At 32.6% G+C, this 20,865-nt stretch overlaps 4 protein-coding genes across 4 annotated transcripts; all 4 read right to left on the bottom strand.

Moving 5' to 3' along the window:
* Positions 1 to 311: 311 nt before the first annotated feature.
* Positions 312 to 2,424, bottom strand: LOC127168542 (uncharacterized). The gene is made up of 6 exons (XM_051115488.1): positions 2,359 to 2,424; positions 1,919 to 2,269; positions 1,482 to 1,829; positions 1,004 to 1,111; positions 796 to 860; positions 312 to 697 (listed from the first exon to the last, which is right to left on the bottom strand). Exons 1-6 carry the CDS (start codon positions 2,402 to 2,404, stop codon positions 581 to 583), a joined length of 1,035 nt encoding a protein of 344 aa, XP_050971445.1. The 5' UTR covers positions 2,405 to 2,424; the 3' UTR covers positions 312 to 580.
* A 4,656-nt stretch (positions 2,425 to 7,080) lies between these two features.
* LOC127168531 (immunoglobulin kappa light chain-like) lies at positions 7,081 to 10,110 on the bottom strand. Its single transcript, XM_051115473.1, has 6 exons — positions 10,034 to 10,110; positions 9,580 to 9,930; positions 9,163 to 9,498; positions 8,796 to 8,897; positions 8,548 to 8,600; positions 7,081 to 8,377 (listed from the first exon to the last, which is right to left on the bottom strand). The coding sequence occupies exons 1-6, from the start codon at positions 10,083 to 10,085 to the stop codon at positions 8,249 to 8,251; spliced, it is 1,023 nt and encodes a 340-aa protein (XP_050971430.1). The 5' UTR covers positions 10,086 to 10,110; the 3' UTR covers positions 7,081 to 8,248.
* Positions 10,111 to 10,535: 425 nt separating this feature from the next.
* On the bottom strand, positions 10,536 to 13,580 carry LOC127168502 (uncharacterized). Its single transcript, XM_051115424.1, has 6 exons — positions 13,451 to 13,580; positions 13,010 to 13,360; positions 12,584 to 12,934; positions 11,991 to 12,101; positions 11,851 to 11,903; positions 10,536 to 11,760 (listed from the first exon to the last, which is right to left on the bottom strand). The coding sequence occupies exons 1-6, from the start codon at positions 13,497 to 13,499 to the stop codon at positions 11,641 to 11,643; spliced, it is 1,035 nt and encodes a 344-aa protein (XP_050971381.1). The 5' UTR covers positions 13,500 to 13,580; the 3' UTR covers positions 10,536 to 11,640.
* A 769-nt stretch (positions 13,581 to 14,349) lies between these two features.
* Positions 14,350 to 17,142, bottom strand: LOC127168784 (uncharacterized). The gene is made up of 6 exons (XM_051115859.1): positions 17,080 to 17,142; positions 16,211 to 16,558; positions 15,766 to 16,104; positions 15,483 to 15,596; positions 14,986 to 15,014; positions 14,350 to 14,732 (listed from the first exon to the last, which is right to left on the bottom strand). The coding sequence occupies exons 1-6, from the start codon at positions 17,135 to 17,137 to the stop codon at positions 14,595 to 14,597; spliced, it is 1,026 nt and encodes a 341-aa protein (XP_050971816.1). The 5' UTR covers positions 17,138 to 17,142; the 3' UTR covers positions 14,350 to 14,594.
* Positions 17,143 to 20,865: the final 3,723 nt, after the last annotated feature.

Here is a 20,865-nt window from a genome sequence, read left to right as displayed (position 1 = left end):
AGGCATTAATATGTGCTTAATTAGTACTAATAAATGGCTAATATTCTAGTAATATGCATGCTAATAAGCAACTAGTTAAGAAACTGTAAAATAAAGTGTTATCAAATATGGTACTGGATTAGCAAATTATTATACCATGTCATCATTATTTCAATGTCTTTTAACATTTATTGTTGTTGTTGTTGTTGTTGTTTCGTGTTTGAGGTTAACTTCATGTAATTTGTGAAAAAATAAAATTAAAAGACTGTTGTATACCTTTATTTTCTAGAGCATGCATTTCTCTAGTTTTTAAATAAATGGTCTTACACACATACAAAAACAGATGTACAAAATAAATATGTACAAAAATACATGTTTGCTGGGGGAAAAAGCAGATCATCGGAAAGTCATTGTCATTGTCTGTATTTTGTAAAGTGTGCTTTTGCAGTTTTATGCCACTACACCATTGGCAGAAAAATTTTAATAAATTTGATTTTCCAAAGTAAGGATACTTAGTTGTGGATAAAATCTAAGCAAACGTCTTCACGGAGCTTTAGAAATAAATGTCTGCAGATAAAATATTTGTAATATAAAGTAGTTTTCAGCTTTGCTGTTGATACACTAAACCAGAATACAGTGTGTCCTCTGGATGTCTCTCCTTCTTCACTCTTGACTGTTTGGTGGAGATTTGTACAGTGGCGTAAGTCATTTCCCTGTTCTAAAAGAAGAAAAAAAAAAAACAGATATACACAGTATCATATTACTCATTATAGATGCTTTATCAATGGCTTTAATTCTGTCTCTTTTGTAAATTACCTTATTCGCTGACTCTTCATCATTATCATCCTCATTAGTAGTCCGTATCTGCTGAGATTTTCTCTCTGTTTTAATAGAGATGTAACAGTTTGAGAAAACATCTTTAAAAGAGAGGATGGACATTGCTCACACATGGCTTAAAAATAAACATTCAAATGTTACAGCATATTTGATTAAGAAAAAAAAATACATTCATATAAATGCTTACCACTTTTCCTCAAACAACAAAGTAGAACATTGATGGCAAAACTTATTACCAGCAGTGATGCAAGGCCGATCTGAATGTACAATATTACTTTCTGACTCTCAAAGTTGTCTAAAGCATAAAAAAAAGGATGAATAAATGACACAGGAATTTTATAAAATAATAAAGTAAAATAAAATGTCATCTTAAAAATATAAAACAATAAATTATTTTTTCTTGATTAGTCACATTGTCAATACTGACAATAACATTTATATTACATTTGAATTTATATTCAAAATTGTAGAATAAAAAATATTTAAAAGTGACTTGAATTTATATTATTTTAGTAATCTGTTTTTTTTTTTTCAAGATTTTTTGTATGCAAGACATTCTTAGGTCTGTATTGTCTGCCGTACAACTTGTACAACTTGATTATTAAATAAAAATACATATTTTCCAAATGTAAGTAGTGCAGATATAATAAAATGCTCACACTTACCAGGATTGTGTTTAGAAATATTACCAAATAAAGCCTCCCCACATGTGGCCAGTGCACAGTAAGTTGCCGTTTGTGAGGAACTGAACTTTTTCTTTGGGAGGTTGTACAAGCAGGTCGGTGAAAGACAGTCAGCTTCAAAGCTCCTCACACATCCATCACTTGTGTTTCCATGAACATAAATTGATCCTGGAGATTCTTCAGATCCATGTTTGAACCAGTGGAGACGATGTTCACCTCCACTGCTCACTATTTGGTTTTGGACTGAACATTGTAGAGGCACATTTACATCTGATTTAACTAGTTCAATCTTGGGCAGCTTTAGACTTGTGGGTTTTCTAATTTCTGCTCCTAGAGTGGATGATGTTTTGAATAAATAACTGTTTTGTCCCATCATCATTATAAACACTTTAACATGAAGGTGACATGCATTTACTCACCTGTAACAACCAGACGAGTGCCATTTCCAAATTTAATGATATTAGAGAAAGAGAATGCACAATAGTACATGCCTGAATCTGATTGTACAGCATTCACAATTGTCAGATTAAAACTGCCAGTCTCTCTTAACACATCAAAACGACTGCTGTCAAAATGATTGTGAAATCGGCTTTTTGATGAATGGAGAATGGATGAAGCAATGAGAAGTGGTTCTCCTCCAGTGACTTGCTTGTACCACGCTGCCACACTTATTTGTTTTGTTCTAATGAAGCAGGACAAAACCACAGGATCTCCTTCATGAACTGATACAACTGGGTTCAGTTGTATAATATCTCCATAGATTACCTTAACTGTTAATAGATTACAAATAAAGTTTATGTTTTGAAAGCCTTGACATTATTTGTTCAATATGCATGAATATTATTGAAATGGCACTTACAGACTTCATATAAGAGGAAGATCATCACACACAGTTGTCTGTCCATTTTATCGTCATTCAGATCATTCTGTGTTCAGGCTAAAAAAGTAGCTCACACAGAGTTAACTGTTATATACACTTTTACCTTAAGATCACATGATTCTGCTAGTCAGCAAATCATCACCCATTTCCTGGACTTGACACAGTTTTATGTGCAGCGCTTCCAACCCACACTAAAAATTAATTCTGTAGACAAAAAGTTTGATCCATGTAGTAAGAATTTAAATTTTTTCCAGAGAAGTGAATTTTATTTGAACATCAAGAATTTGTTTTCAACCTAAAATTATTAAAACGCATAAATTAAAATGTTTTTTTTTTTTCATTGACTTTATTCATTTCTACATTCTACATTAGACTATTAAATATAGTTACAAGTACATACTATATGGAAAAATGAAAGTTAAAGAGATTTTGAGATTTAATTGTCAGCCACTAACAAAAATATTTAAATATTTATTTCATTTTTAATATCAATAGTTCAATTCAGGCCAAATGTAAATTAAAATGCACTGCAACCTTTAACACAGAAAACCTCTGTCCATGGTCCTGAAATTATACAACTCAGTTGTATAATATAATAATGTAGCAATATAATTTTTGATGCACAATAATAAGTGCTCTACAACAAATAAAAGAAATATGATAATATCACATTACATATGAACATCTTTTATTAGCTTCTGTGAATGGGCCAGTGTTGATATTTACTGTATCACCTTCTCTTCATTCTGTAGCATAACTGTTCAATAATAAACATAATTAGTAATATATTGTTCTAATATATTATATTATATATCTTTTGTTTGATTATATTTTTTCATATTTAAAAAATATATGGTTTGAATCTATTTTATTACTTAACTTAGGTATTGATAAATAAGGCTCTTGCACCACAGCTTAAAGTGAAGTGTGTGAGTTTTTCAGTGTTAAAGTACTTTTTAAAATATTTGTAACATATTAAACATGTTAAAATCTCTTTCACTTCATGCTGACACAGCTCTAAGTAACTTTAACTTTAAGCAATATTAAGCTATAAGTAGGCTCTGTGGTGCTAATAAAACATTACTGTGTTTATTTTTGAGCATTGTGATGTAGCTCGACACAGCACATGCATTTTTTTGTAACTCATATCTATTTTTGGCCTGCCATAGACAGGCACGTCACACCAAGACAGAAGCATGTTGATCGAAACTATAATTTGCACAAACAATGAGCTGATAAACATGCATATCAGAAGGTGAGGACCTATGTGAGTTTGTATGAGCAGGCTAAACTGTACTTTTGAAAACTGTAAAGCTTGTTTAACTAGAGCAGTGTCCTATAAGTTGTTTAGCTTGTTTTTTTAACTAGAGCAGTGTCATATGAGAACAAAATGTTACACTTGAAAACAAAGGTCTTTGTAGTTCAGTCTAAGCCTTTCACAAGTGGTAGTGATGAACAAGGACTAAGCAACTGTAAATGCATGTGACGGCTTTTGACACCTTTTTTTTTAGCAACATCAGATGCTGTGTGGAAACTTTTGACCACTAAGACTGAGCTCTACTGAAGGCTGAAGGCTGCTTGATCTTTCCATTCTATTTTCACTTTCATGCACTGACCACAAACGCAACACTGAGACCAGCAGTCTGCTCTCTGAACTCATAAATGAGGTTGCAGATCTGCCTGCTCTGTTTTCCACTGTAATGCTAAATAACATGCAACATTAATAATAATAATCATAAAATATAACACATCCTTATGCATTTGTCAGATGTTAAATATATATATATATATATATATATATATATATATATATTATCTCTTTAAATCTACAATCATAAACACCCTTATAAAGATTATATTTAAAAATGTAAATATATTAACTTTAAGTGTAAATAGTTTGATAAAATATAACCTGGTGCACCTTCAGTTTTTTTTTTCTACGACTATATAAATCATAATTTAACATTATCACTTCTACTGAAGTTACAAAGTTAGCAAAAATATGATATCAAAAAAGCCACAAAACTTCACAAAACCCTTTCAGTGAATTTCATATCTGCTGTGCAATATTTTAAACTGCATTGTATTTTGTTGCTCTTCTTGCTTAGTTCTTCCTGTTTTCAACAGCAGGGGGAGCAGTATAAGGTGAAGATAAGAGCACTGAAAAATGTTAAATGTTTAAGTTTACAATTAACATTTAATAAATGAACTATGAAAATATATATGTACATATTTTATTATGTAGTTATTTAACCTTTGTGCTGTGCTGGAAATGCTTCACTTAAGTTGGTGTTTTGGTCACCCGGTTCCAGCTTTTAAATCTCTCATGCTTATATTATCAACAGATCTTAGATTCAATTTTGTCAGCTTGTGTTTTTTTAATTAATATAGATTTTAGAACAGAAGCTAATGCACATAGGTTTTTGAGTAAAAATAAGCATTATTTGTGGATCATTTTTTGTGGATAATTAAGGTGATTAAGCTTAGGTAAGTGAGGCCTATGAAAAAAAAAACAGTCACAAAAAGAAATATAAAACCTGTGCTAATTTAAATTAAAATTGATAAAAAGACTGAATACAATATTTGGTAATAATTAATAAAAAATGATCCAGGTTTGGCAGGAAGTTTTTATAAAGTAATTTATGTGAGCAAAGTCAGTACATTTTAATCCAGTGCATTAACATTAACTAGTATTTTCATGAAAAAGAAAATCCTTTCTTGTTCAAAATGACCTGAACACAGCATGAGGGGTAAATAACTCAAAAGCATAATTTGTGGTTTAACTTACACACAAAAAATAAATGTAAATACACATGAATTAGGGGCACGCACGAAGGAATATCTTTAAGTAACGTAACTTCTTGTAACTCTTTTTGTAACTACTTTTTTTTTTTAAACAGGGTGGGCTATTTGTTTTTGGTAATGGAAAGGGATGTGAAGACAAAGGTTGGCGTAAGTATTTTTTGTGGTTTTGATGCAGCAAGTGTTGTGAAAGAAAAATAGATGGTTCTTGTGTTGTGGGTGGAAACTACTTAAACCATGATGCCTGTTCATGCTCACACTGAGAGCAAAGGTGCTGATCCATTTTTCATTGTCACATTTAATTTAGGTGTTAATTTTTATCACTTATTTTTAACTTCTTTTTTATATTTTGTAATTGATATATATATATAGTAGTGAACATTTGAAGTGGATCAAAAAAGTTATTAAAAGTCCTAAGACAAGAATGGGTATTGTTTTGGTTTTAGGACAACTTTGATGAAAGGTTGTGATCCATATGAAATGTTGACAACTTTACATATATGTGTGTGTGTGTGTGTGTGTGTGATTTGTGTAATTACTTTTTTATATTATTTATTATATTATTTTTATATTATTTTTTTATTTGTATCTTAATAAAAATAGATCCACATACATATACACACATATACACTAAGTGTACAATGTACACACATTTACATGTGTGTGTGTATATCCTTGTGGGGACCAAATGTCCCCACAAGGATAGTAAAACCTGAAATTTTTTACATTTTTAACAATGTTAAAAAATTATTAAAAATAGTAAATGATGTTTATCTGAAAATGTAACGATGCAAACATGTTTCCTGTAAGGGGTAGGTTTAGGGTTAGGGTTGGGTTAGGGGATAGACAATATTGTTTAGTCAGTATAAAAGCTATAGAAGTCTATGGAAAGTCCCCACAATTCACAAAAACAAACGTGTGTACGTGTGTGATTTGTGTAATTACTTTTTTTACATTATTTTTTATTTGTATCTTAATATAAATAGATCCATATACATACACATATACACTAAACGTACAATGTACATATATATATATATAGATATAGATAGATAGATAGATATAGATAGATAGATAGATAGATAGATATAGATATAGATAGATAGATAGATAGATAGATAGATAGAGATATACATAGATATATAGATATACATATTTATTTCTTACATTATTTTATATTTATATATATTTTTATATCTTATATCTATCTACACTAAGCGTACATAAAGTAGTTAATGATCACAAGACATAATCTGTTTAAGAAAAATGTATTCTCTATTAATCAAATTACATATTTTGATCAAAGTTGCAAGTATACAACATATAAAGCTGATCCGCTGATGTTCACTTCAGCAGTTTCCACTCTACACTAAGCGGTTTCTTCCTGTCACTCACATAGCAGGATATGATGTCATTCATTCACTCAGCCCCTGTCTTAGTTTGACACACGTGTTTGACCTGACCACTTTCAAATAGATTTCATCGTCTCTTACTTTTAAGCTGGACTTTAGTGAAATGAAGAGGTTTTTCTGGTGGATGTTATATTTTGCAACTATTTTCTAATCATGAGAAGATCTTGCACCACACAGTGAGGAGGAAGAAAGTGGGCTGAGTAGGTGTTAAATAGGCCAAAGTTACTGCAGACAGTCTCATGCATGTTGAAAATCTAAAGCCCTTCAGTTCAGTTTGAAAAACTGATTAAATCTTACCACAGTAATGGTGTGACCTTGTGGTTTGTGGTGTTGATCTTATCAAACACTGATCAGATCCTGTCACCATTCACATTCAAAATAAAATCTAGCACAGATTTGTGTTTTTTTTTTTTTTTTTTTTTTCTAATCATGTTGCAGTGGTCTCTGAAAATGAAATACACAGAGCATGGGGTGGTCTGTTTCTGTTTTTAATGGAAAGAATAAGACAAACATGACATATTGTTCAAATAATACAGTACAACATCAGCACTAAAGCACATTATTATGCTTTTTCACTTTTTGAATTTTAAAGTGTGTGGTGTGTATGAAGAACTACAACTAAGAACTACAACGAATGGTTCCTTTGGACTACAGCGTTGTTTGGGTTTGTTGGGTGTTATGATGTCACAACGCAGCCCATTAGAATATCATTAAATTAAATCCCCCCTATGGAAATTCGAATGGTTGGGGGATGGGTAGGGATGAGGTGGGGGATTAGCCTAACTTTAGCAATGCAGTGCAGAGAGCCACTTCTGGGACACTTCAACATGCCGCTGTGCGGCTGGTGTAAACACAAGCATTGACTAGAGTGGCCGCAATCAGCTCTGGTGGCTGTGTCGGAGCCATAACATGCCGCAGACATGTGCAGTGTGTGTTAAGAGATTTATTCATCATACAGTGTAGATAGCTTCACATATAACGCGTGTGTTTTTTAAAGTGATTAAACTTGCACTAGACTTTGCTCGATTTCTGCTGCTTTTTGAATAACTAAGGAAATTTAAGTATTATACTGTAATTAGTAACTTACAATGTTTTTTATTCAATTGTTGTCATGTTAAATACAAATTAAGTCATATTAAAAACATTAGGCTGCTTTAAGCCTTATGCTGGAGCAGGTTTCGGTCAATGAAACTAAGTATGTAAATAATTAAATAAATTAGCATGATAATATCATGTATCTGTGATCTCGCAGGCTGACGACAGGACCCAACACTACTGTAGCGTCACCTATACCTTAATATATCCTTAATTATAATGGAGTAGGCAGAACTTTATGCTTTGGGAAGGGGCGTGGCAGTACTGAAACACCGTCTAAGCTGTTCGCCAATCACAACGCACTGGGACAGCTAACCAATCACAACACATTTCATTTTTCAGAAGGCGGGCCTTCATCAAACCTGGAACAAATTGAGCCATTTGTGCCAGACTGGAGAGAAAGATATTGTAATAATGTAAATTATGTGAAAAATAATGTTTTTTCAAACCACCAAGCATGAGAGCATGTTCTAGTACACCCCCAAAACAAATTATTTCAGAACATAACATGATAACATCACATGATATTCAGAGTGGCTCTGATTAGCAACTATACAGCATTACAATACAGAGTTTTTAAATTTCAGTCCAGAGTACTCGGTCGGTCTTTGTCTCTCCTCTCTCGACTGTCTTGAGCTTTGGTTTGTGAATTTTAAGGCAGCGTAATTCAAATCAGAGGTCCTGTTGTACTAAAATAAAATACATAATATAATTAATAAAAGTAATATATAATATAAAATAATATATAATATACAAATGATTAATAAAGTTTCCATTAAGTGACGCACATCATCTAGATCACATTTGCCTAAATACATGACTTTTAATATATAATTTAATCTGTCCATGCAATACAAACCTGTACACTTGACATTATATTATCTGTAGCATAAACTTGCTGCGATGTGTTGCCTGTTATAAGATAAAACATTAGATGATTTTTAGTACCACGTTGATAGTTTCCCATACAGGTTAAAAGGAATTGTGTTAATTAATTTAATAAATCTTACATGAAGGTTTTAAATAATACAAAACTGTGCATATTTGTACATCTTCATGTATTTTATATGATGTATTATATATAATTGCATTAAAGTGTGCCGTTACCTTTCTGCATTTTCACACAAAGTAGAATATTACTGATGAAGCTTATGGTCAGCAGTGCTGCAAGGCCTATTAAAATGTAGATGTGTTGGTCCTTATATTGATCTGAAACAAGTAACACACAACTGAATGCATCACATGCTGTGTCCTGGAACTACATACAGCATGCAATTAAAGAAGCATGCAATTTCATTTTTTCATTTTAATTACGCTTTTAGTACTATACAGTGCAACATGTTAAAAATAAATGTATTTTGTCTTAGCGTTGTACAATACACTAGAAGCTGAAATTAAGTCATAGATTCATCACCCATAAAAAAGCTGCTTAAGAAGTGTAGAACTTCCTATAAGCTGTATTTAACACACTTACCGTCAATCGCCAGATTAATTCCTTGTCCAAATAAAATTTCCGTACATGTGACCAGGGCACAGTAGTAAGTCCCAGCATCAGAAGGCTTGATGTTTCTCAAAGAAAGACTGTAGACACAGCTCTTGGTAGGAGAAACTGTCACTGAGCTGTTTTTACAGCTTCCTTGAGTGTAAATGATTCCTGGATGGGAACTGTGTCTGAACCAGTAGACATTCTGCTCACCTCCACAACTCTCTTGGTCATTTTCGATTGTACATTGCAGGGTCACATTTCCATCTGATGATGTTATTCTAGGTTGAGGCTGTTGTAGAATATGAATCCTTTTGGATTCAGAACCTGTTAAATGAATAAAACGAATTTGAGACTGTCAAATGTCATTAATTAAAAAAATATATAGTGTTAATGTTGCCCACTCACCTCTAAGCACTAGATTAGTCCCTGCTCCAAAGTAGACAATGTTAGAAAAAGAAACAGCACAATAATATATAGCTGAATCAGATTGTACAGCTTCTTGAATAGTCAGATTAAAGCTGCCAATCCATGCACCTACTCTAAAGCGTTTTGACTTTTCAAAATCATCATAAAGTACACTTTTCTGAGTCCAGTGATATGAAGAGGCTACAAGAACGGGTCTCTCTCCCAGAGTCTGTTTGTACCACATAACCCTATTCAATTGGTCTTTTGGGTGAAAGCAGTAAAATGTCACATCTTCACCCACTTGAACTGTTGCATCTTTCATCTGCTGAATACTTGCAAAATATTGCATTGCTGTAAAATAATACGTAGACATTTGTTGATAAGCGACAAATAATAAAAAATAATAAGTTAAGAAAAACGTATGAAACCATTACTAATGTAGTTTTGTACTTACATGGTTTATAAAAGAGAACATATACAAAGAAGAGAATGGCATACATCTTCATATGACCTTCAGTGCTCAACCTTAGATTCTCTGAAACCTTTTCTCTGCTTTGAGTGGAAGCACTATCACATCATTGCATTGGCTCTCTGAGCTAACAAGTCATTGCCCATTTCCTTGTTTAGCTTGTGCTTAACAGATGAGGTACATTTATCATATAATCTTTAATGATTTGTATCTATTCTGATATCCATGTATAGCCTCAAACAGGATTTAAACCGAGTAAATGAAGTTTCACACACTTAAAATAACTAGCATTGTTTATACTCAAGGCACTGATAAGCTTCTAGATCAGACATTTCTGTTTATAGTAGATGTCAGAGTAGATGACATATGAACTCACACACACACATGAAAAAAACACGAACTCGGTTTAATCTTAAGGTATTTTAATGAAAATATCACACTTAACAGCATGTGCATAAGTGATACATATTCAGGGGTGGGGCAAAAAACAAGATTCTAGTTTCTAGATTCTAGTTCACAATTTTGATTAAAAAATCCACAATTTTAAACCCTGAAAGAAATTTTATTTAGGTTATAAAAGGATAAGAACTTATGAACATAAAATAAACAGCAGATGTGTTCAAATATTCAAATGAATGCATATGAAGTCTTGCTACTGTAAATCTTTATGTAAAAGCATTTGCATGATAAGTGATAAAAGAATATTGTGAATATAATTGGCTTTACATGAGCATAATATGTTGGAAATCAAGACATCTGGTCTGTTTTTCTATATCCGTGACCCCTCACTGCCATCACCTGGTAGCTTATAATAGTAGCTTAAAATGCTACATTGTCGTCACGTGACCTCATTATATATTATATTGTTTCATAATTTTGTATTATTTTTTATTAATTAATTTATAATTATTATTTATTATTTTTATTCAAAGAAATAAATCATTAAACTTATCCTTTTTTCAACATCACCAATCTCCCTTATTTTTCAAGCCTTCCCTTGCAACTAAAAAACAACACTTTTCTACCATCTTTCACAAACTGTGAAATCAAGCCTCGCCCTTCTTATTTTCCCGTATTGGATATCGTGTTTCATTGAAAACACATTCTATTAAATTTGAATTCTTGTCGGTCTGATCAAATAATGAGTATAGAAGTATATGTTTAAGTATTATTTTTTGATATTAGTTCTATTACATTACTAACACTGGAAATGGAAGGTCAAATTAAGTGCATTGCATTATGGGATACACTGTTCAACACGGCATGCTCTGTCATAGAGGAAGTAACCATATTGTGCTGGAAATGAAGAATTAGAAGCTTGACCTAAATCTATAAATACCCAAAGTTGAGATGTTTATTCAAGTTGACGATCACAGTACTTTCACACCTTGTTGCGCCCTTACAGGATGTGGTTGTGCTTATATAATTGTGCACATCGTCTCCCAGAAGTGTTAACACTCACAGCACCTTTCTTGAAAAAACACATTCAACACAAATGCAGAATAACCACAGATTAACATAGGCAGATCTTCAGAGACACAAATATGTAAAATGCACTCCTGGAGTTTGACATTATGTTATGTTAAATAGTTTCAGATCTTGTCTCGCAACTTCGGTACAGAGTACGTTGTATCCTCTAAGGTCCTTTTCCTCTGACCTCTTTTTGTGGAAAGGTTCAGGGCAGCATAGTTAACGTCATCTGTGTTGCGGTACTAGAAAAAAGAATTAGGAGACACTTAATTTTTTCAGCACTGTATAAGTTACAAGAGTTAACTGTTATTTAGACATCTGATTGTCCAAACCTGAACTCTTTTTGCATCGTCATTAGCAGCCTGGATTTGCTGAGGTGTTCTATCTGTTTAAAGTCAAATAAAGCATTATGAGAAGAGTTACACTGTTCACAGTATTGCAATTTCTGTTACATTTTATTACTGGGCCTTACCTTTTCTTCTCAATGGTATATAGAGCAAAATATTGATGGTTAAACTGACTGTACACAGCACTGCAAGGCCAATTATAATAAAATAATACATCATCTTACTATTAAATTCATCTGAAACACAAGAAATATTGTGAATTTAGAGAGTTGGTTCAACAAATATTTTGTCACTTTTAAAACACATACACATGCTACATAACATTGTAAATTATAAACCTGCATGGATATGATAATGAAGAGCATGACATTTATGTTAGGGATTTTCATACTACTAACTATTTGATTGTATTTGCCTATTTATTTATATTTATTTCGGTCTAAAGCTAAAATGCAATTAGTAGTAGTATTAATATTATTAGAACTTTATAAATCAGAAGTATGTCACGCATCTGAATACAAAAAGTTCAAGAAACAAAAACACTATAATAAGCGCAAATTAAAAAAAAAAAAAATAGCATTTGGACTAATCTATCTCATCATATATTTATCATATATTAAATTGCTTGCTTCTACTACTTTTTAAGCCGTTTTGGATAAAAAAAAATGTCTCTCTTAAAAAAATAATACTTCTTAAACATAAAATACAATGCACTTGCCTTCAATGATCAACGTTGTACCGTTTCCAAATAAAACTTCATCACAAGTTACCACAGCACAGTAGTATAGTCCAGCATCAGAGAGACCAACATTCATCTTGGGAAGGTTGTACTGACAGCTCTGTGTAGGAGAGGAGGCTACAGAGTTCTTTCCACACTCGCTGTTCATGTCTCCTTGAGTATAAACCATTCCTGGATGGATTGTGTCTGAACTGCGTCTGTACCAGTAGACTAGTTGTACTCCTTTCTCACACATCTCCACTTCTACTGAGCACTGCAGAGTCACATTGTTTCCTGGCTTCAAAACATCAAGCACAGGCTGTTGAATAACAGCAGGTTTGAGGTCTGCACCTATAAGGAAAAAAATAATTAACATTGACAATAAATGGAATCGTCTATTTTAAGTTTAAATATCAGAACTCTCACCTTTAACCAGCAAAACAGTTCCGGTGCTGAAGGAAATAACATTGGCAAAGGCAGCGCCACAGAAATACGTGCCTGAATCAGATTTCAAAGTCCTCAGGATGGTTAAGTTAAAACTATCATCCTTTCGCACTGCATGAAAACGGTCAGTTTCTTTCAAGTCAGGAGAAAATTCATTTGGTTGAGAGCGGTGATATGATGACACTATTAGGACAGGTTTCTCTCCAAGAACTTGTTTGTACCATAGTGCTCGGTGTAACTGATCATTTAAAATAAGACATGGTAACAATACATTGCCTGCCTCTTTTACTGTTAAAACTTGATCCAAATGAGCAACATTGCAATTATATTCACCTGTTGGAAAAATAATTAACATATTATTCAAAAATGACATGTAGATGATTAATCAAAGAATGACTATATGACGTTTTATTTTTTACTTACAGACTTTGTGAAGAAAGAGAAAGAGAATCATGTAGATGTTATTATTCATTTTATCTTCTTCCTGGGTCTTCTGCACTTCAGGCTACATGAGGTGCTGAGTCTATGAATCAGTTTGTTCTCTGAGGTAGAGTATGACTTCATGTGACTCTATTGGTTCTCTGCATGCACGAATTACTGCCCGTTTCCTGAAGTAAGCTGCTAAGTATAGTATGTGAACAACTGCAACTAGTAGACGTCCAGTCTTGCCAGAAGGCCAGATGAATGAATTCTAGAGACATGCTTAGGGTGAAGCCATGCAAAAATATCAATAAATATGTTACAATATTTTATGATATATGACCTATAATAAAAAATGAATCTGATATTGTGGGGCAAGTATATGGTATGATGATACTAAAACATCAGAGCAGTCTACAAGAGGAAGAAAAACATTTGATGATTAAGTTATATAATGATTAATATGTTCAAATATGGAAGCTAATATATGGTATTTTTAACACATTTTTATAGTGTAAAAAGAGTATATCTGTACATCTGTGTTTGTGTGCACTAGTGATATCTGACTGCCATCACCTGGAGGTGACTAGTAGTACATTTCTGTATGTTTGCATAATGCTGCAACAATGATTAAGACAAAATACATACCAACTACAAGTTCTACATTTTTCATGTTTGGGTCAGTTTTGGGTTATTTTTTAATAGTACACAGATATTTGACCATTGATGCCAAACAATTTAAACTGAAAGATTTTTTCTTCATTTGCAAAATGCTGCCCCTCTCCATGGTGCTGAATTTAATGGTAAGTTAATGTAAACACAATTAGTTTGTTTTTTTTTCCCCATGTTTTAATGTGTAAAATTTAGACATTGAATTACATGATGACCACACACTCCTATTGCCCTTTAAGACAACAACATAAAAAAGACAGTAACAGACATCTCTTCTTCATCACATCACGTCAACTGTAAACCACACTAAGATCAAAAAAAAAACAGAACTCTGTCTTGCAGCTGAATGCTCCAGTGTTCATGTAAGACCACATGATATGGCCTTCATTTAAAATCTTTACAGACAAAAAAAAACTGTTCTCTGAAGTCAATCTTATGCACACTTAAAAAATGACAAGCATTAAGAATGAGGAAATCATTGTTTTATGCTTCTTGTTTGACGAACAGACGCATAGACAACAGAGGTTGCCTCTTTGCGGCTTTTCATTTTTTGTGTAGGCTGGTGTGAAGAGAACTTCAGCGATGCGTAATTTTCAGAGTCTATGTCTGCAGTCTAATAAGAGAATGATAATAATAATTTTAACATTACTCAGTCCTGTTATTGTTTATACACACACATACACACATGCATACACACACACATATATAAAAGATATAAAAGATATATCTGTATGTATAAGCAGTACAGTTATTCTGGATGCTTCATAAATATCTTAAATGATTAATGTTCATAACTTTTATTTGACAGGTGAAGTTTATGCACTTTCGCCCTATAGCTACTTATAATGTAACAGTATAAAGCTTACCTGGGCTGTAGACTGTACATGGTCAACACCTTAAAAATGTATCATGAAAAGAAATTTAAAAAGTCAATATATTTTTATATATATATCATTCTGGTGATAATTGCTGATAATATGTGACCCTGGAACACAAAACCAGTCTTAAGTAGCACGGGTTTTTTTGTAGCAATAACCAAAAATACATTGTATAGGTCAAAATTATTGATTTTTCTTTTATGCCAATAAAACATAACATTAGGATAGAGTAAAGATCATGCTCCATGAAGATATTTTGTAAATTTCCTACCGTAAATATATTAAAACGTAATATGTATTGCTAAGCGATTTCTCAATATTTCGATTTTTTTGCACCCTCAGATTCCAGATTTTCAAACAGTTGTATCTCAAATATTGTCCAATCCTAACAAACCATACATCAATGGAAAGCTTATTTATTCACCTTTCAGATGATAAGTTTTTTGACAATGTAATTTTGTGAGTTGAATAACTTATGTGCTTACCTCTGTTTGTAGCTCTTCTCCATAACAGCACCATGATTATATTCACTATCACTGATATCACTAATACAGCAGAGAGCAGTGTGATGATATAGGCCATTGTTTTCTGGGGAGCAGCTGGAGAAAAAAAGCTTAACTTTATAATCTAAATATAAAACATTCAAATGGAAATAATAAAATAACTTTTTGTCTGTTTCATTATTTTTTAGGTCTCTGAAAACTAAGCACTGATTTAGGAAATCTTTTGCCAGAATACAAACAATGTGAGCAATAAAGTATGCTTTACCATCAGCTACCATCAATTTAGTTCCATTTCCAATGATTAGCTTTCCACATGTGACCACACTGCAAAAGTATGTTTCATCACTGGTGAGGTTTTTGGGGACTTTGTGCACACAGCTCTGTACAGTTGATCCAGTCATAGAGGTCTTCTCACATTGATCTTTTCTGTCTCCATCAGTGTAAATGAATCCTGAATTGGCCTCTCCTGGTTTGTATCTAAGCCAGTACACACTCTGTCCTCCTGAACAACTCTCACCAAAGATTGAACAATGAAGAGTCACTGAGTCCCCTACATGATGTGAGTCCAAAACGGGATGCTGAATGACTTTAACTGGCTTTGCATCTATAATGAAAAATAATATACTTTAGTACTGGCAGCAATAATACTAAAACAAACTTTTAATCCAAATTAAATGTCACAGATCTTACATTACAAGCTTTCCACTCACCATTAACTGTCAGATAAGTTCCCCCTCCAAAGTAGAGCTTCTCATACAGTAGCACACCACAATGGTAATAGGCGGCATCTCTGGAGGTAATCTTGGTGAATATTAATGCAGATTTATTGTCACTGAATTTGAATTTAAGTTGTGATTCATTGAGAAATTCTTCTTGAAGATTTATCTTCTGGTAATATGTGAAAACTATAGGGTTTAACTTTTCTCCTGGGAATTGTTTCAGCCAAAACCAGGCCACAACCAGATCAGCAGTGGTGTGGCATTCAAGGATGACCGAACCACCGACTGGTGCTGTGATTGAGACGTTCGGCTGAAAAACACTGGGGATCATAGATACACCTGAAATAAACAAAGAAAAGCCCTCATGAGTCCTGGGAAGTCAATCATTTTGCATATTTTTTTGTATATATATTTGTAGTGGAGTCTAAAAGTCTGAGGCATAATGAACATTTAGTGTAAAATTAAACTAGTAAACAAAAGTTTTGAATTTTGAATGAACATTTTGAATAAAATTTAATTTAATAATAAGCACAGATGCTCAGATGTTCTTCCGCCGAATCACAAACTGTTCTTAAAATCACTTTTAAATCAAGCTAGAAAATATGATATGAGCAGCTCGAGTGCTGCTACCATTAAAGCAAAAGAGGGACAAAATACTAAGAATATAAAGTCATATGTGTTTTTCATTTAAAATTTTCACATTTTACACTCAAACTTTTAAACTCCAATATTATTCAATATTCTAAAATTATGCTATGTAATAAACTATTTTGAAAATATTTTTAAATAATTTTAAAAAGCTACAAAAATACAAAATAAACAAATGATAATATGCATATGTGCAAATTCAGATTACTTACATGATATGCAGGATATAAGAATATATGTACGCAGAGCAAACATTTTGAGAGCTGGCATCAGAGCGGTTTTTCCTGAGAACAAAATGAAATTATGACATATAAACCGAAAAAAACTTCAATATATCATGTATGCAAATTGTCCAAACTACGAAACAAGTTCTTATTGGCCAAGTTACAATCATATATACCTTCTCCGTCGACTTTTAGTTGACACCCCTTGTCCTCGTTAACGTTTCCATGCGAATAAACAGTTCTTTGACCTAGTGGACTTCCTGCAGTCAACACAATACAAAAGCCAGGCCCCCAAATTAACAGATATTTGGTTCAGGACAGATATTATTAATCCATGTGAAAAAAAAAAAAAAATTATTTTCAGACAAGTTGTGAAATGTGATTTGAATATGAATATGCATATTTTCCATTCTTTCATTCTTATGTTACATATTGTGTAATATAACAACCAGAGGTCAAAAGGTCACCAAACAGTTCTGTATCTTTATGTTTTGCATTTTGACAGATGTGCAGTATAAAGAAATGTACATAACTTCTGTTGTTTGGAGTCATTTGTTTGTGTAGGTCAGTTTACTTTTACAGACAGTTAAGTTTAGGGGGTCTGTGGAGACTTTTGTGGTTGGTTGAGTAGGCCATAAGTGCTTAACAGTTCAGAACCTCTGGTCTACATAGTTTTAACAAACATTTTTTGGAAACTTAACATTTAGGACTCTGTATTGCATCTGTTGATAAAGTAAATTTATATTAACTGATTATTTTTCATTCATTGTTACATATGATAAATGAAAACCATTATGATAAATTCATTGAAGATTTTGCATAAACACGTTTTTTGTCTTGATACACATGTAATACAATGATACAACTGTAAATCCAACTGCACAGGACTTCAACAAAAACAGAAGCTTAACAGTGTTGTGAAAGGGGATTCAAGTTCTTTTTAAAACAACCTACGCTTAGTTGCAACTTGCTTAGTTGTGTCCAAACAAATTAAAGGGATACTCCATACAAAATGCAATCACTTATTTGCCCTCATGCCGATCTGTCTTCTGCGAAACATGAAATAAGATTTTTTTAAAGAATGTTGGAGACCAGACAGTTTTGATTCCCGTCATCTTCCATTGTATGGACAACAATTACAATGGACGTCAATGGGAACCAAAAATCTTAAAAATATCTTCTTTCATGTTATATAGGTTTGGATATTTTCTAAATGATGACAGAATGTTCATTTTTTTTATGGCGGCAAAATATGGTGATTAATGTTTATCATTTGTGATGGCTACTGGTACATTGTTCAAGCTGCTTAAAGGGACAGTTCACATAAAAACAAACAAATTAATTAATTAAATTCTGTCATCATTTACTCACTGTAATCATTTTTTTTTTTTCTTTCTTTCTTTCTTTTTTTTTCTTTTGTCCAATGGTAATAAATGGGCACCAGTATTGTTTGGTTAACAACATTCTTCAAAATCTCGTTCCATGTGTGGGTGGGTGTTTTTAGTTTAGTTTTTTTTTGTTTGTTTTTGTTTTGTTTTTTGTTGTTGTTGTCTTTGTTTTTTTTTTTTTTTTTTTTTGGAAAACTTTTTCATTAAGTGCCTGTAACTAATGCAAGTCAAATGAGAAAAGACAAGAGTTTCACACTCAATCATTTGTGACCCTGGACCATAAAGTGTCAATTTTTTCAGAAATTGAGATTTATACATCAACCGAAAGCTGAATAAATTAGGATAAGACACTATTTGGCAGAGATAAAACTATTTGAAATTCTGGAATCTGAGGGTGCAAAAATATCTAAATACTGAGAAAATTGCCTTTAAAGTTGTTGAAATTCTTAGCAATGCATATTACTAATCAAAAATGAAGTTTTGATATATTTACAGTAGGACATTTTACAAAATATCTTAATGGAACATGATCTTTACTTAATATCCTAATGATTTTTGGCATAAAAGAAAAATCAATAAATTTGACCTATACAATGTAATTTTGGCTATTGCTACAAATATACTTGTGCTACTTAAGACTGGTTTTGTGGTCCAGAGTCACATTTGCAATTAATACGATTCATTTGTACCTGTCATCAGGCAAACATCATTTAGTGTTTCTATGACAACACAGAAACAAGCTACCACACAACAAAAGTATTTTAAAAGCATAATGAAAAGCAATTAAAATGAATCTGGCATGTACTAGTGGTACTTCTATTAATAGTGTTTTGCAGCTTGTTTTGACCGATGTGCATGCTTCAGCAGTTTTCTCCTGCACTACTGTGGGTACATTTATTGTTAAAGGTCACTGGTGGCACAAGCACAAACACATCTAAACAGAAATCAGGTCAGCACAACACACATCCTGAAACAGAAACAAGTGAGGATCTGCTATCACTTTTGTGCAAAGACCACAATGTTAGACCAATGCACATGCTGAGATACATTTTGCAGCTGACCGCAAAGAGCACACTTTGACCAATCTGAACGGGAGGAAATAATGTGGGTCGGTTATCTCACGTCAAAACACTTAGATAAATAATTTGTGTGTGTAAATAAACATTTTTACAATATCATAATAAAGTACTACATATCATTTTTCATATTTGAGAAAAAAATTCAACATGAATATTTACCAAGAACCCCGGTATTGCTTTGAAACTTTATAACAAACGGTTTATAAAGTTTCAGGGGGAAGGGGGATATTAGCATTACTTGCCCCTATAATTCCCATATAATGTTTTTTTTTTTTAATATTCAGTGAATCTTAGTATGTATGTGTTCATTTAGGCTATGAGTTCATCTTAGACTCTGAGTATCAAATTAGGACATACCACACAGGCCTAAGGCTTAAACAGAAGGTACATCACAAAGAGAAGCCAAACACAACCATGAAAGAGAAGACAGACTCAAAACTGCAATATGGCTGCTGGAGGAAAGAAAGTCAATCAACCAAAAGAGCAAATCAAGGAATATTTTGTTTTAGAAAGTACACGCACATTTTCTGGACCAACCGGTAAAGTTTCATTAAGTTTTGACATATGTTTTTGTAAATTATCCATTTCCCATTCAAGAAGATACAGCAGGGCAACATGTCTATAAAATGGTTGCCCAAGGGTGTTACTAAAATGACTCTAGTCCAGTAGGTGGCGGTAATGCACCTCTAAGCTGGTTTATGAGCTGGTTTGAGGAAGAAAAGAAGAAATAGACTTAATCAGAATGATTTCTCAGTGAACTAGCTGTTGCCATCAGTATGAGTATCTAAAAATGCACAGAAAGCCATACACAATGAATGCCAGGCAAAGATCTATTCATGCTATAAAACATATTTTTGAACATGTTTTTTATTTGCAAATCTCATTTTATTTTGTTTGTTAATTTAATTTGTGAAACTCTAAGATTTATTTGTGGATCTGCTCTCTGATTCAGTCTTGTAAATACCGGGGGGTTTCATTACCCAACCCTACTTCTAATCCAGTCGGCACCTTGATATCAGTTGATATCAATTTGATGTCAAATGTTAGTCAAGACTTGATCAAGATGCTGTATAACATCATTTTGAAGTCAGTTTGGACAGCAATTTCTTCCAGTAGTAATAGGGTGAAAATATGAAGTTAATACTCACACTGAAATTGCTTTTATGTATATGCAGGCCAATGTGTTTGACATTCACTTTCAAATCAATGTCATGGTTAAGACGTCAAATTGATGTCATACTGACATCACATTGACATCAATGATTTGTGTGTTTGATTGATATTTATTGCATGATATAAATTCTGTA

The sequence above is a fragment of the Labeo rohita genome, chromosome 7, assembly GCF_022985175.1.
Source record: "Labeo rohita strain BAU-BD-2019 chromosome 7, IGBB_LRoh.1.0, whole genome shotgun sequence".
Lineage (NCBI taxonomy): Eukaryota > Metazoa > Chordata > Actinopteri > Cypriniformes > Cyprinidae > Labeo > Labeo rohita.
Note: the sequence above shows the minus strand (reverse complement) of the source record. Positions and strands in the feature narration are given on the sequence as shown.

Excerpts from the sequence above, each read along its gene's own strand:
- LOC127168531 (XM_051115473.1), bottom strand. The coding sequence starts at position 10,085 with ATGAAGATGTATGCCATTCTCTTCTTTGTATATGTTCTCTTTTATAAA. Across the intron at positions 9,931-10,033 it reads TGTTCTCTTTTATAAACCAT|CAATGCAATATTTTGCAAGT; the intron begins GTAAGTACAAAA and ends ATTATTTTACAG. Across the intron at positions 8,601-8,795 it reads TTGTGTGAAAATGCAGAAAG|GCAACACATCGCAGCAAGTT; the intron begins GTAACGGCACAC and ends ATCTTATAACAG.
- LOC127168542 (XM_051115488.1), bottom strand. The coding sequence starts at position 2,404 with ATGGACAGACAACTGTGTGTGATGATCTTCCTCTTATATGAAGTCT. Across the intron at positions 1,112-1,481 it reads TATTTCTAAACACAATCCTG|ACAACTTTGAGAGTCAGAAA; the intron begins GTAAGTGTGAGC and ends TTTATGCTTTAG. Across the intron at positions 698-795 it reads ATGAAGAGTCAGCGAATAAG|AACAGGGAAATGACTTACGC; the intron begins GTAATTTACAAA and ends TTCTTCTTTTAG.
- LOC127168502 (XM_051115424.1), bottom strand. The coding sequence starts at position 13,499 with ATGAATAATAACATCTACATGATTCTCTTTCTCTTTCTTCACAAAGTC. Across the intron at positions 12,935-13,009 it reads AACTGTTTTGCTGGTTAAAG|GTGCAGACCTCAAACCTGCT; the intron begins GTGAGAGTTCTG and ends TTTTCCTTATAG. Across the intron at positions 11,761-11,850 it reads ACGATGCAAAAAGAGTTCAG|TACCGCAACACAGATGACGT; the intron begins GTTTGGACAATC and ends TCTTTTTTCTAG.
- LOC127168784 (XM_051115859.1), bottom strand. The coding sequence starts at position 17,137 with ATGCCAGCTCTCAAAATGTTTGCTCTGCGTACATATATTCTTATATCC. Across the intron at positions 16,559-17,079 it reads TCTTATATCCTGCATATCAT|GTGTATCTATGATCCCCAGT; the intron begins GTAAGTAATCTG and ends TGTTTATTTCAG. Across the intron at positions 14,733-14,985 it reads ATGTACAGTCTACAGCCCAG|ACTGCAGACATAGACTCTGA; the intron begins GTAAGCTTTATA and ends TTCTCTTATTAG.